This window comes from Silurus meridionalis, chromosome 20, assembly GCF_014805685.1.
Source record: "Silurus meridionalis isolate SWU-2019-XX chromosome 20, ASM1480568v1, whole genome shotgun sequence".
NCBI classification, from domain to species: domain Eukaryota; kingdom Metazoa; phylum Chordata; class Actinopteri; order Siluriformes; family Siluridae; genus Silurus; species Silurus meridionalis.
In genome coordinates, this window is record NC_060903.1 from 235,001 (window position 1) to 250,000 (window position 15,000).

The following is a 15,000-nucleotide window of genomic DNA, read 5'->3' on the forward strand; positions in this document are numbered from 1 at the left end:
CTACTGTATAATGAGAAATTCATAACATCATGCTTTATGGGAGGGTGAATGTGGGCGGGGCTTAATGAACCTCACATCACGTTCTTTATATAATTAACCAATCAGAAGCTATCTATCTATCTATCTATCTATCTATCTATCTATCTATCTATCTATCTATCTATCTATCTAGAGATCTAGAGATCTACATGATTTGATGGTGAATGCGTGTGCGGGCGATAAAATACTCATGTGTACTAAAAATACAAATTTACCAAAACAAATACAAACAAAGAAAACAAATAAACTGTTAAAAATCTACTGCACAGAAGCAACAGTGGCACCTAAACTAAAACCAGCGAAATCACTGAGTGCTCCAGATATCACTGCTTTATTAAAGATACAAACAAACAACATTTTTATAAAAAAAAAAGCAATAACCTTTTTTTAAATTCTTTTTTTTATTCACTGGCGGAAACAGGATTCCATACAAAAGGGAAGCAGGTGAAACTAAAAATCAGAGTAACAGGAAGAAGCAGTCAGTGCCTTAAAATGAAAACTGCAGGACTGAACCTTGCGGGGGCGGGACTGATCCTTGCGGGGGCGGGACTGATCCTTGCGGGGGCGGGACTGAAAAATCTGTTCTGTGCAGGTCTTTATTTTATGCAGCAATGTAATGACAGTAATCTGCTGCCGCCGTGTGGACGAAATATGAACTACAGGATTTACTAAAAGCTTAAAATGATCAGTTAGATTAGTGCTAAACAGGTTTCTGATTGGCTGATGGAGTTTAACTTTACTTCTGCCCCTTTCATGCTGCACGTGACCGTGTGTAGGTACTGGGACCCTGGGCCGAGGGCGGATCCGGTGGAGGATCTGCGTTATATATGGGGAGGGTTTGCGTATCTGCAGGACATGATAGAGCATGGCATCCTGAAGCTCCTGAGCGATCCTCACACCCCGCTCGGGGTTTACCTGCAGCAGACTCCATACCCCTGCTACGTGGATGACATGTACCTTCTCTCACATTTACACTTTCATTTCTTTATCTAAATGTTTGTACACATGCAGTTTATAAAAGAAGAAATAAAAATATATCAATATTGATATATTTTGTACAGTGATTTTAAAGTGTGTGTGTGTGCATGTGTGTGTGTGTGTGTGTGTGTGTTCAGGTTCATGCTGACGCTGAACCGCTGCTTCCCGATTTTCATGGTGCTGGCATGGGTCTACTCCGTGTCCATGATAGTGAAGAGCATTGTGCTGGAGAAGGAGCTCCGGCTGAAGGACACGCTGAAGGTCATGGGTGTGACCAACGGCGTGATCTGGTGCACATGGTTCATCGACAGCTTTCTGATGATGACCCTCAGCACGACTCTGCTAACCTTCATCATCATGGTGAGAAGAAAAAACACTCTGATAGAACGCTGATGATGTTTCTAAAACATTCCTTAAACTTTAAAAGTGGTTTAAACGTATCAGTGCAAGAAACAGGATTAAAAACATCAATATGTTTTGTGATTTCTCTCCAGACTGGAAACGTACTGAACTACAGCAATCCCATGATCCTCTTCTTCTTCCTGTTGACCTTCACCACAGCCACAATTATGCAGTGTTTTCTGATGAGTGTGTTCTTCAACAAGGCTAATTTAGCAGCAGCCTGCAGCGGCATCGTTTACTTTACCCTCTACCTGCCCCACATCCTGTGTTTCGCCTGGCAGGACAGACTCACCTCCAACATCAAACTCGCTGTCGTCAGTTCCTCATCCACACACACACACACACACACACACACACACACACACACACACACACACACACACACACACCATCACTATAGTGCAGTCTGCTCGGGGGGTTATCAGGTGCTATAACAGCAGCTCTGACAGTAGTGAGGCTTAATATTAATTACCTTGTTTTGATATGTTATCGTTTCCATAGCAACAACTTGAATTAATAAAACAATAATAAAGTAAGAGGAACACTTGGGAACATGCTGCTATAGAAAATTAATCAACAGTCACTTCAAACGCACACACACACACACACACACACAGTGTAATGTAGATAATCCAGTTTACTAGGCTAATTTTCAGTTTTGTAGTTTTTGTTGGTACATCAGTGTGTTTTATTTGTGTGTGTTGTGTTTATCAGTGTGTTATTTTTGTAATGTGTGTGTGTTACAGAGTTTGCTGTCTCCAGTGGCGTTTGGTTTTGGGACTGAATATTTATCCCGCTATGAGGAGCAGGGCCTGGGGCTTCAGTGGGACAACATCAGCACCAGTCCACTAGAGGGCGATGAATTCTCCTTCCTCAACTCCATCTGCATGATGCTGTTTGACTCGTTTTTTTATGGCGTGTTAGCCTGGTACCTCGATAACGTTTTCCCAGGTCAGGAGATACCACACACTGATCTCCACTGATGTTAATGAGATCCTGACTGGAGACAGTCTAGACTGTGTGTGTCTGTAACTTCAGTACCTGCCCTTCAGTGGGGGTTCTTTACAGTCTGTTCCTTAAGTAACTGCAGCTGATTTGCATTGACTCCACCTACTATTAAATATTCATCAAGGCAAAAAGTGACAACATTATTTTTATCATATTAAAGACATTTCTCTCGAATATTTGCACACACACACACACACACACACACACACACACACACACACACACACACACACATTTAGTAAATAAGTTGTGTTGTGTGTTGTTTGTGTTTAGGTCAGTACGGAATCGGAAAATCTTTTTATTTTCCCCTCCAGACGTCCTACTGGAAGAGTGCACAGCGCCCCCACACTCAGGGTGATACAGGTACTGCAACACCTTCACTTTCTTGTGTGTAGAGATGAGCTGCAACAATAAACAGCCAATCAGGGATGAGCTGTGTCTGGAGAAGAGTTGAACATAACACTTTGTTTTATTCTTTGTGCAACTGTACGATCAACCAGCAGGCTAAAGTGTCTAAAAAGTAACGCTGGTTTCGGGTGGAAGGCAGAGGAGACGGGTAACAGGTTTACCAACAGCAAACCAGCTTCATTCTGCCACGATCACTAATTCATATTTATGTGTTTAAACACACACACACACACACACACACACACACACACACACACACACACACACACACAGATCTGCATCTCTCTCTTTGACTTTTTTCTTTCCACTTTTTATCCTTTTCCTCACTTTCTTCAACAGAAAACATTCATTAGGTAACTTACATACAGGTGTGATTCCAAGTTCAAGTGAACACAATATTTTATCGAAGTCGTCTGATAAAATTGTGTGCCTCCAGCTTCTGTGGTAAGAGTTTGGAAAAGAACCACATATGGCAGAAAAGGTCAGGTGTCCCAATACTTCTGCCTATATAGTGTACCTCTACTGCCCCCTTCAGGCCTGTGAGCTGTTTGCAGCTGACACTCACGACATGCCACCTGCCCTCTGCCCCATTAACCTGCGGCCACCAGTTTTTCATGTATTCAGACAGGTCCATGTTTCCTTCTGCAGCTCCTGAAAAACCTCCGATAGAAAACCAGGAGATGAAAAAGGAGGAGGTTCATCCTGCTGAGACCACCACTGAGCCCCCAGTGCAGAATAGCAGCTCTTCTTTCAGGACGTGTAAACACCAGGAAAAGAGGGAGATGATGGAGAGAGAGAGAAGAGAGAAGAGGGAGGAGGAAGTTCTGAATCCCCATGAGGAGGAGAGACAGGCAGAGCACACAGGTGAGGGAACATGTGAGGAACAGGTGAAGGAATGGGTGAAGGAACGGGTAAGGAAGAAGGGCAAGAAAAAGATGATGATGGCATGTTTCATTAAACAGATCACGTGTGTGTGTGTGTGTGTGTGTGTGTGTGTGTGTGTGTGTGTTTGTGTGTTTATAGGAAACCTGTTGTTCGAGGCAGAGCCTGAGGGGTTGGAGGTTGGCGTGTGTGTGAAGGAGCTTGTGAAGGTTTATCCTGGAAGTTCACGTCCAGCTGTCAATGCTCTCAGTATAAACTTCTATGAAGGACAGATCACCTCATTTCTGGGGCACAACGGAGCAGGAAAGACCACCACACTGTATGTATCTTCTTCTCCTTTCTTTCCTCTGGGTTTCATCCTCCCTCCTTCACTTTCCCTCCCTCTTTAACTGCACTCAGACCCTCAGACGAGGAGTAACGTAACATCAGTGAAGACTTTAGAAACTCATTAAACACATTAAACACATTAAACATTTTAAATAATGAGGAACACTGAGCATCTCCTCTCTTCTCCTCTGTCAGCTCCATACTGACTGGTCTGCTTCCTCCCACGTCTGGGACGGCCTTCATCAGCGGGAAGGACATTCGATCAGACATGGATGAGATCAGACAGTCACTGGGCGTGTGTCCTCAGTACAACATCCTGTTTAATCAGTGAGCATACACAACCACACACACACGCACGCACACGCACAACACACACACACACACACGCACGCACACGCACAACACATACACACACACGCACACGCACACGCACAACACGCACGCACGCACACACGCATAACACACACGCACACATACACACACACACACACGCACGCACTCGCACAACACACACACACACACACACGCACGCACTCGCACAACACGCATAACACACACACGCACACATACACACACACACGCACGCACTCGCACAACACACACACACACACGCACGCACTCGCACAACACGCACAACACACACGCACGCACAACACATGCTTACACACACACACACACACACACACACATACACACTTGCACACACACACACACACACGCACACATACACACGCACGCACACACATACACACGCACGCACATACGCACGCACGCACACATACACACACGCACGCACGCATGCACACACATACACACACACACACACGCACACACACACACACACACACACACACAACACTCACACACAAACACACACACACACACACACATACACGCATACACACATATACAAACAAGTAATAAAAAAACTCAGCAGTCAGTAGAACATCTACCGTGGTGTGTGGAGGAGAACATTATGGGTTCCTTTCCGATTCTGTGCTTCACCTTTTTCAGCTTGACGGTGGAGGAACACATCCTCTTCTACTCACTACTAAAGGGCCGAGAACGTAAAGAAGCTGAACAGGAGTTGGAGAACATGCTGCAGGATCTGGATTTACCACACAAACGATACGATGAAGCTCAAAATCTCTCCGGTCTGTTTTCATCCCTCAGTCCGACTGATGATTTATGATAATTATACCCAGTAAACTTGCTGAGATCAGACCTGCACTGTCAGAGTTCCCCCTGAGTTCCTCTTAGGTTCCTCCTGGGTGCCTCCTTAGTTTTTCCTAAGTTCTTTGTAAGTTGCTCCTGAGTTCCTTCTGAGTTCCTGTTGATTTTCTCCTGTGTTTCTTCTGAGGTTCTAGTGGGTTCTTTCTGGGTTACCCCTCATTATGTTCATGCACTGTGTGTAGGTGGGATGCAGAGGAAGCTGTCGGTTGCCATGGCATTTGTTGGAGGTTCTAAGGTGGTAATTTTGGACGAGCCCACTTCAGGAGTTGACCCCTACTCCAGACGCTCCATCTGGGATTTACTCCTTAAGTTCCGCACAGGTGAAACTACACCACCTTACTGTAGAACAGTATAGAAAATTATACTTTATACACCACTGACACTGGAGACTCCTTCCGTACATCTTACACAAAACCCTCAGAGCTCCTGTTAGAGAAAATCAACACCTCTCTCCCTCTCTCTCTCTCTCTCTCTCTCTCTCTCTCTCTCTCTCTCTCTCTCTCTCTCTCAGGCCGGACGGTCATTCTCTCCACCCACCACATGGATGAAGCTGATCTTCTCAGTGATCGAGTGGCGATTATTTCAAAAGGTCACCTGCACTGCTGCGGTTCTCCTCTCTTCCTGAAGAACTGCTTCGGTGTTGGATTTTATCTCACACTTGTCCGCCGTATTAAAGACGTCCGCAAAAAAGAGGTGAAGCAGCAGTTACACCTGAAATAAACTTCTCCTTACCTGTAGTCTCAGCACTTTCCCATAAAACTGATTCAGGGAGGTGGGGCTACGAATTACCTCACATTATTGTGATGTCACACCCGATATGCAAATTATATTAGGTATCTTCCTGTTGTATATTACTGGGGTATATTACTGGGGTATTTTAGTGGGGTATATTACTGGGGTATATTACTGGGGTAAATTAGTGGTGTATATTAGTGGGGTATATTACTGGGGTGTATTAGTGGGGTATATTAGTGGGGTATATTAGTGGGGTGTATTAGTGGGGTATATTAGTGGGGTATATTAGTGGGGTATATTACTGGGGTATATAACTGGGGTATATAACTGGGGTATATTAGTGGGGTATATTCCTGTTGTATATTACTGGGGTATATTAGTGGGGTATATTACTGGGGTATATTAGTGGGGTATATTCCTGTTGTATATTACTGGGGTATATTAGTGGGGTATATTAGTGGGGTATATTAGTGCGGTATATTACTGGGGTATATTACTGGGGTATTTTCCTGTTGTAAATTACTGGGGTATATTAGTGGGGTATATAAGTGGGGTATATTAGTGGGGTATATTACTGGGGTATATTACTGGGGTATATTAGTGGTGTATTTTCCTGTTGTAAATTACTGGGGTATATTACTGGGGTATATTAGTGGGGTATATTACTGGGGTATATTAGTGGGGTATATTAGTGGGGTAAATTACTGGGGTATATTACTGGGGTATATTAGTGGGGTATATTACTGGGGTATATTAGTATATTAGTGGGGTATATTATGGGGTATATTACTGGGGTATATTAGTGGGGTATATTAGTGGGGTATATTAGTGGGGTATATTACTGGGGTATATTAGTGGGGTATATTATGGGGTATATTACTGGGGTATATTACTGGGGTATATTAGTGGGGTATATTAGTGGGGTATATTACTGGGGTATATTAGTGGGGTATATTCCTGTTGTATATTACTGGGGTATATTACTGGGGTATATTAGTGGGGTATATTAGTGGGGTATATTAGTGGGGTATATTATGGGGTATATTAGTGGGGTATATTCCTGTTGTATATTAGTGGGGTATATTAGTGGGGTATATTAGTGGGGTATATTATGGGGTATATTACTGGGGTATATTACTGGGGTATATTAGTGGGGTATATAAGTGGGGTATATTAGTGGGGTATATTACTGGGGTATATTACTGGGGTATATTAGTGGTGTATTTTCCTGTTGTAAATTACTGGGGTATATTACTGGGGTATATTAGTGGGGTATATTACTGGGGTATATTAGTGGGGTATATTAGTGGGGTATATTATCAGTATATTAGTGGGGTATATTATCAGTATATTAGTGGGGTATATTCCTGTTGTATATTACTGGGGTATATTAGTGGGGTATATTATGGGGTATATTACTGGGGTATATTAGTGGGGTATATTAGTGGGGTATATTAGTGGGGTATATTACTGGGGTATATTAGTGGGGTATATTATAGTATATTACTGGGGTATATTACTGGGGTATATTAGTGGGGTATATTACTGGGGTATATTAGTGGGGTATATTCCTGTTGTATATTACTGGGGTATATTACTGGGGTATATTAGTGGGGTATATTAGTGGGGTATATTATGGGGTATATTACTGGGGTATATTAGTGGGGTATATTAGTGGGGTATATTCCTGTTGTATATTAGTGGGGTATATTAGTGGGGTATATTATGGGGTATATTACTGGGGTATATTAGTGGGGTATATTCCTGTTGTATATTAGTGGGGTATATTATGGGGTATATTAGTGGGGTATATTATGGGGTATATTACTGGGGTATATTATCAGTATATTAGTGGGGTATATTACTGGGGTATATTAGTGTATATTAGTGGGGTAAATTACTGGGGTATATTACTGGGGTATATTAGTGGGGTATATTCCTGTTGTATATTACTGGGGTATATTAGTGGGGTATATTATGGGGTATATTACTGGGGTATATTAGTGGGGTATATTAGTGGGGTATATTAGTGGGGTATATTACTGGGGTATATTAGTGGGGTATATTATGGGGTATATTACTGGGGTATATTAGTGGGGTAAATTACTGGGGTATATTACTGGGGTATATTAGTGGGGTATATTCCTGTTGTATATTACTGGGGTATATTAGTGGGGTATATTATGGGGTATATTACTGGGGTATATTAGTGGGGTATATTAGTGGGGTATATTAGTGGGGTATATTACTGGGGTATATTAGTGGGGTATATTATGGGGTATATTACTGGGGTATATTACTGGGGTATATTAGTGGGGTATATTACTGGGGTATATTAGTGGGGTATATTCCTGTTGTATATTACTGGGGTATATTACTGGGGTATATTAGTGGGGTATATTAGTGGGGTATATTATAGGGTATATTACTGGGGTATATTAGTGGGGTATATTCCTGTTGTATATTAGTGGGGTATATTAGTGGGGTATATTATGGGGTATATTACTGGGGTATATTACTGGGGTATATTAGTGGGGTATATTAGTGGGGTATATTACTGGGGTATATTAGTGGGGTATATTCCTGTTGTATATTACTGGGGTAAATTAGTGGGGTATTTTCCTGGATCCAGGCAGGTCGAATGTTTCTTGGACATGAAAGGTAAACAGGGTATTTTGTGGTGTTTTTTTGCAGTGTGACTGTGCGTCTGAATGTTCCTGTATGTGTTCCACCTGCACCAGGTATAAAGAGGAGAGTCAGACACAGCAGATCGACAGGAGTCTAGACGGTTAGCATGCTAGTTTTCTCCTAGTTTTTTACTGTATCATTTTCATTGTACATGTTTTTCCTCTGTTAGCAACAGTAGTGTTGTTTAATTAATATATTGTTCTTCTGAGAAGTGATCGATCCCATTTTCCTCGTCAGGTGATGTGGAGAACATCACCAGTCTTATCCACCATCACGTTCCTGAGGCAAGGCTGATTGAGGTGATCGGACAGGAGCTGACTTACCTTCTGCCTAATAAAGGGTTTAAACACCGCTCCTACGCCAGCCTGTTCCGAGAGCTGGAGGAGACCCTCGGAGACATCGGCCTGAGCAGCTTCGGCATCACAGACACATCGCTGGAGGAGGTGCGTATCAAGTTTAGTTAGGACCGTGGTGTTATTCAGACGATGTTAGACATGAAGTGAGACGTCTTCTCCTCTCTCAGATCTTCCTGAAGGTTACTGCAGATGGAGAGGCGGCTAACGGCAGTGTTAACCCAGGTGAATGTTCTCTCACTGCTCACACTCACACCATCATCAGCAACTCCATCAACTTAAACTATCTGCAACTGTGGTGATGTGTGTGTGTGTGTGTATGTGTGTGTTTGGTGTGTGTGTGTGTGTGTGTGTGTGTGTGTGTGTGTGTAACTGTGTATTGTATGTGATGGTGTTCCTCAGAGCAGTGGATGTTGCAGAGGAGAAAAAGCAGCAGTTTGTTGAGAGGAAATAAAAAATCTGTGGCTCCTGAAGGTGATTAACAGAAAGATGGGCTGATGTTAGCGCTATGCTTAGCTTTCCTGCTTCAAGCACGGCGGCGCGTTAGCAATTTAGCTTAGCATTCATCGCAGGTGCTGCAGTCATGGCTTTGCTAGAACTTCCATGACAGTTTGAAAGTGAAGTTCTTGAGATGTTTCCTGTGTGGTTCACAGCAGTAGGAAAGGAGAACAGCATGCAGGAGAACAGCGCGCAGAAGAACGGCGTGCAGAAGAACGGCGTGCAGGAGAACGACGTGCAGGAGAAGGACATGCAGGAGAAGGACGTGCAGGAGAAGGACGTGCAGGAGAAGGATGTGGTGGGTGGAGACTCAGAGAGCAGGGCAGGAAAAGGCTCGAGGCAGGTGAAAGGTTTCAGTCTGGTGATAAAACAGTTTCACGCTTTATTGGTGAAGAGATTTCATCACTCCACACGCAGCTCCAAGGACTTTCTCGCTCAGGTAACACACCCACGTGTTCACTTAGACACGCCCATCTTTTCACATAGGCACGCCCATGTGCTCACTTAGACACTCCCATCTGTTCACTAAAACACGCCCATCTGTTCACCAGACATGCCCATGTGTTTAGTAATTGCTGTGTGTGTGTGTGTGTGTGTGTGTGTGTGTGTGTGTGTGTGTGTGTGTGTGTAGATTGTTCTGCCAGCGAGCTTTGTGTTAGTGGCTCTGTTCTTCACCCTGATCGTTCCCCCGTTTGGAGAGTACCCGAGTCTCACGCTCACGCCGTGGATGTACGGACAGCAGTTCACGTTTTTAAGGTGAACACTGTTTGACTCATACATTGTATCAGACCTTTTTGCATCAGCACTGCTCTGAGAACTAATCAGATTTGTGCTCCTCAGTAATGAGCGTCCATCCCATCCCACAATGAGACACTTCATCTACTCACTGCTGAGAGACCCGGGCATGGGGACACGCTGCATGAAGGACCAGCCGCTGGAGTGAGACACTTCACACACTTCTGGCTTGTTTATAATCTTTAAAATGCTGCTAGCATTGTTTATCTGTGTGTATGTGTATGTGTGTATGTGTATGTGTGTGTGTGTGTGTGTGTGTGTGTGTGTGTGTCTGTGCAGGAAATTGCCATGTGGGAACATAACGACGGATTGGGAAGTTCCACCAGTTTCCCCGGTTATCAGTAATATTTTACTGAGCCCTGAGTGGACCGAGCAAAACCCCTCCCCTTCCTGTCAATGCAGCACTAATCAGAAGCTCACAATGCTACCGGTGTGTCCAATCGGAGCAGGAGGGCTTCCCCCACGCCAGGTACGACAACGACTGTAGGGCAGAAACCTTTCACATCAAATATAAAATATAAAAATAATAGAAATAGACTGTGCTGGGCTCGGATAACTCTGCCCCTTAAAATTCTGCAACCAATCAGTGTAAAGCAGTAAGTTTGTTCTAGCAGACCACCTGCATGGTAATAGTGCACTCTTGTTTTCTGTACAGAGGAAGGAAGCGACAGGGGACATTCTGCTGGACCTGACGGATAGGAACATAACGGATTACCTGGTGAAGACGTATCCCAGCCTCATCAAGACCAGGTGACCTTCATCTCACTTACCTGCATGCTCATTTTTATGACTTCACAGTTCTTACTGTTGTGTTCTGACCTGAATGTGTGTTTCTCACATACAGTTTGAAGAGTAAATACTGGGTGAATGAGCAGAGGTAACGTCTTTACAACATATTCTTCTCAATCCAATACGATTTAAAGTCTTTTCTCTGTAAACACGTAGGTTTTTGTTCTCAGGTATGGCGGTCTGTCTGTGGGAGGGAGACTTCCTGTTCTGGAGGTGGATCCTGTGAGCATTCAGAATGTCCTGTATCAGCTCGGAAATATGATGAACATCACCGCGGTAGGCACCTTACACACCCTTCACATGCACATTACCTAGTTATAATAATACTTCTTAACTACATTTACACTGTGTAGCATTTAAAATGGTTGCGTGTCATTTAGTGCTCAACTCCTCCCTAGGGTCCCTACTCCAGGATGGCTGTTCAAGAAATCGGACCTTTTTTGCGGCACATGGAGACTGAATATAACGTAAAGGTAAACGTTGATCGCAGAAAGGAGAAGAAACTCTGGTTGTGTTCCAGTATTGTACTTGAACACACTCCCTTGTTCCCTTGGTTAAGTGCCCTTGCTGTTTGTATTTGGTGATGTCACAGGTGTGGTTTAATAATAAAGGATGGCACGCCATGGTGGCCTTCATGAACGTAGCGAGCAACGCCATCCTGCGAGCGAACCTTCCGTTTCACGCTGAACCGTCGGAGTTCGGCATCACCACCATCAATCATCCTCTCAATCTCACCAAGGAGCAGCTCTCTGACATCACAATGTGGGTGTCTCAGACCACGCCCATGCTGTGTCTCAGACCACACACACACACCATGTCTTAGACCACGCTCATGCCTTGTCTCACACCACGCCCACGCCATGTCTCACACCACGCTCACGTCACGCTCAAACCATGCCATGCCCAAACCACACCCAAACCACACCCACGTCATGCCCAAACCACACCCAAACCACAACCATGTCATGCTCATGTCAAGCTCATGTTACGCTCAAGTCACGCTCATGTCACGCATGTCACGCCATTCCCACACCAAACCACACTCACTTCTCCAGATTCCTTTTAATTGTATTTTTTTATGTGACCTTTTTCCATTTTATAATTGTATTTTTATTTACATGCGATGTGAAACAGCTTGACTACATCTGTGGATGCCGTCGTGGCCATCTGCGTGATCTTCGCCATGTCCTTCGTCCCGGCGAGTTTCGTCCTCTACCTCATCCAGGAACGAGTAACAAAGGCCAAACACCTGCAGTTTGTTAGTGGCGTCAGTCCTTTCGTTTACTGGATCACCAGCTTCTTTTGGGACATGGTGATGGCTTCATAATCATCTTCATTATTCTGAAAACCTTCTGAGGAAGTGCAGATGTGTGGAGCTGAATCTTCTCTCTCTGACTCTGTAGGTGAATTATTCCATCAGCACAGCCATGGTGGTGTCCATCTTCATTGCTTTCGACAAGAAATGCTACACGTCTCCCACCAACCTGCCAGCGCTCATCACCCTGCTGAGCTTATACGGGTGACCTTCGTCCTCTCCTCCTTCTTCTCCTTCATCTGCTCCTTTTTTGTGATGGTTGATGATCTGGGTGTTGATGTAATCATGGTGGTGATGATTTCAGGTGGTCCGTGACGCCGATGATGTACCCGATGTCGTATGTGTTCAGCGTTCCCAGCACCGCCTACGTCTCTCTGTCCTGCATTAACCTGTTTATCGGCATTAACAGCAGCGCCATCACCTTCATCCTCGAGCTCTTTGAAAACAACAGGGTAAAACTCTCACTGTCACCTGTGTGTGTGTGTGTGTGTGTGTGTGTGTGTGTGTGTGTGTGTGTGTGTGTGTGTGAGATCACTTCATCTCTCTAACACACACCTCTCTGGGTTTCAGTCTCTGCTCGTGTTTAATGAGGGATTGAAGAAAGTGCTGCTGATTTTCCCTCATTTCTGTTTGGGACGAGGCCTGATAGATTTGGCCATGAACCAGGCGGTGACGGACGTTTACGCTCGATTCGGTGACGTGACTTCACTTTATATATCACAGCAAATACACATCATTAATATCATCAATGCTTCACTGCTGATCTGTTTGATATTTATGTGTAAAGGGGAGGAGTTTGTTGTGGACCCCTTCAGATGGGACTTTGTGGGGAAATACATGGTGTGTATGGCACTGGAGGGCTTCATCTACTTCATCTTCACTCTCCTCATTCAGTACAGATTCTTCCTGGATCACTGGTGAGGGACAGGTTATTTCCTTCCTTTTTATTTTTATTGTGGTTAATGTGATGGAGGAGATGGGTGTGGATAATGTGATGGAGGAGATGATGGAGGAGATGGGTGTGGTTAATGTGATGAAGGAGATGATGGAGGGGATGGGTGTGGTTAATGTGATGGAGGAGATGATGGAGATGATGGGTGTGGTTTATGTGATGAAGGAGATGATGGAGGAGATGGGTGTGGTTAATGTGATGGAGGAGCTGATGGAGGAGATGATGGAGGAGATGGGTGTGGTTAACGTGATGGAGGAGATGATGGAGGAGATGATGGAGGAGATGGGTGTGGTTAATGTGATGGAGGAGATATGGAGGAGATGGGTGTGGTTAATGTGATGAAGGAGATGATGAGGAGATGGGTGTGGTTAATGTGATGAAGGAGATGATGGAGGAGATGGGTGTGGTTAATGTGATGAAGGAGATGATGGAGGAGATGGATGTGGGTTTTTCTGTGCAGGTTATGTGACTACAGTCAGATCCTGGTTCCTGAGGAAGATGATGATGTTGCTCAGGAGAGACAGAGGATCTACAACAGGACACGAAGTAACGACATCCTGCACATCCGAGATCTCACAAAGGTCTCACCAACACCCACATAACCCAACATAATCACCTTATTTACACACTCTGTAACCTGCATCACTTACACATCTGTGTGTGTGTGTGTGTGTGTGTGTGTGTGTGTTTGTTTTCAGGTGTACGTGGGGAGGAAGAGACCAACAGTGGATCGGATCTGCGTGGGTGTTCCACCTGGAGAGGTACAACATCCACTGTAATGAAAGCACACTTGTAGATGTGAGATGAGTGTAGTGATCGGTATGTTGTATGTAAAACGATGGTGACAGGAAGTAAAACGATGGTGACAGGAAGTGACGCGCTGTAATAATACTTGGGAAATTGCAGGACACGTCCATGAGTTATTAATCTTATAATATTTCACGATAGAGTGAACAATAAAACATTACATGGTGTCAGATCAGGATGGACTGGGATTCCCTGGATTTGCCTGACGCATGGAGGAGATTCTGACATCACGCTGAGCTGAGGTTCAAGGGCCACTCCACGAAAAATCTGAAGAGGAACATTGCAGTTATCTCCTGTTTTTGGGTTTGGGAGAAAGGGCAAGACATTTATAACACCTGGACAATAAGCGAAGAAAATGCACGAGAGCAAAAGTGATTCCCAAGAAAAACAATTTTCTTCAATATAAATTCCATGAGAAAGTGCAATCAGACTGACCTGAAATTGTTAGTGAAAGACTGCAGGTACACTAATGCTGAAGACATGGAAAGGGACAGAATAGCTTTTGCCATAAACTCTGCAAAAGTGAAAGAAAAACTGCTAAACTATGAACCAAATCTCAGCCTTGAAAGAGACATAGATGTAGTGCGATCTCACAAAGTAGCACAGAATCAACTTAAATCCATGGCCACACAGTGTGTTTCAGACACCACGGGGTACGGAGAAGTGCGCAGCGATGGCTAGACAATGTAAGAAGTGCAGGAAACTAAACCACTTCGCTTACACAAGTCACAACAGCCTTAATAACAAAAACAATGGTGGTCGCAGTAAGTAACGGCACTGAGCCCGACTGG

At 44.2% G+C, this 15,000-nt stretch overlaps 1 protein-coding gene across 1 annotated transcript in view; it reads left to right on the forward strand.

Annotated features, from left to right (window-relative positions):
- LOC124402735 (retinal-specific phospholipid-transporting ATPase ABCA4-like) overlaps nt 1-15,000 on the forward strand; it is a 31,616-nt gene that overhangs the window by 10,389 nt on the left and 6,227 nt on the right. The window contains 31 exon segments of the mRNA XM_046875921.1: nt 816-992; nt 1,155-1,377; nt 1,512-1,733; nt 2,166-2,370; nt 2,701-2,790; nt 3,484-3,699; nt 3,859-4,036; nt 4,240-4,371; nt 5,059-5,198; nt 5,460-5,597; nt 5,789-5,970; nt 8,707-8,800; nt 8,938-9,143; nt 9,224-9,278; nt 9,456-9,527; nt 9,707-9,990; nt 10,183-10,307; nt 10,392-10,490; nt 10,626-10,815; nt 11,002-11,096; nt 11,191-11,223; nt 11,306-11,411; nt 11,534-11,608; nt 11,728-11,897; nt 12,270-12,447; nt 12,539-12,654; nt 12,755-12,902; nt 13,021-13,144; nt 13,238-13,367; nt 13,863-13,983; nt 14,101-14,163. Of these exon segments, the coding sequence (XP_046731877.1) occupies nt 816-992; nt 1,155-1,377; nt 1,512-1,733; nt 2,166-2,370; nt 2,701-2,790; nt 3,484-3,699; nt 3,859-4,036; nt 4,240-4,371; nt 5,059-5,198; nt 5,460-5,597; nt 5,789-5,970; nt 8,707-8,800; nt 8,938-9,143; nt 9,224-9,278; nt 9,456-9,527; nt 9,707-9,990; nt 10,183-10,307; nt 10,392-10,490; nt 10,626-10,815; nt 11,002-11,096; nt 11,191-11,223; nt 11,306-11,411; nt 11,534-11,608; nt 11,728-11,897; nt 12,270-12,447; nt 12,539-12,654; nt 12,755-12,902; nt 13,021-13,144; nt 13,238-13,367; nt 13,863-13,983; nt 14,101-14,163 (4,387 nt within the window).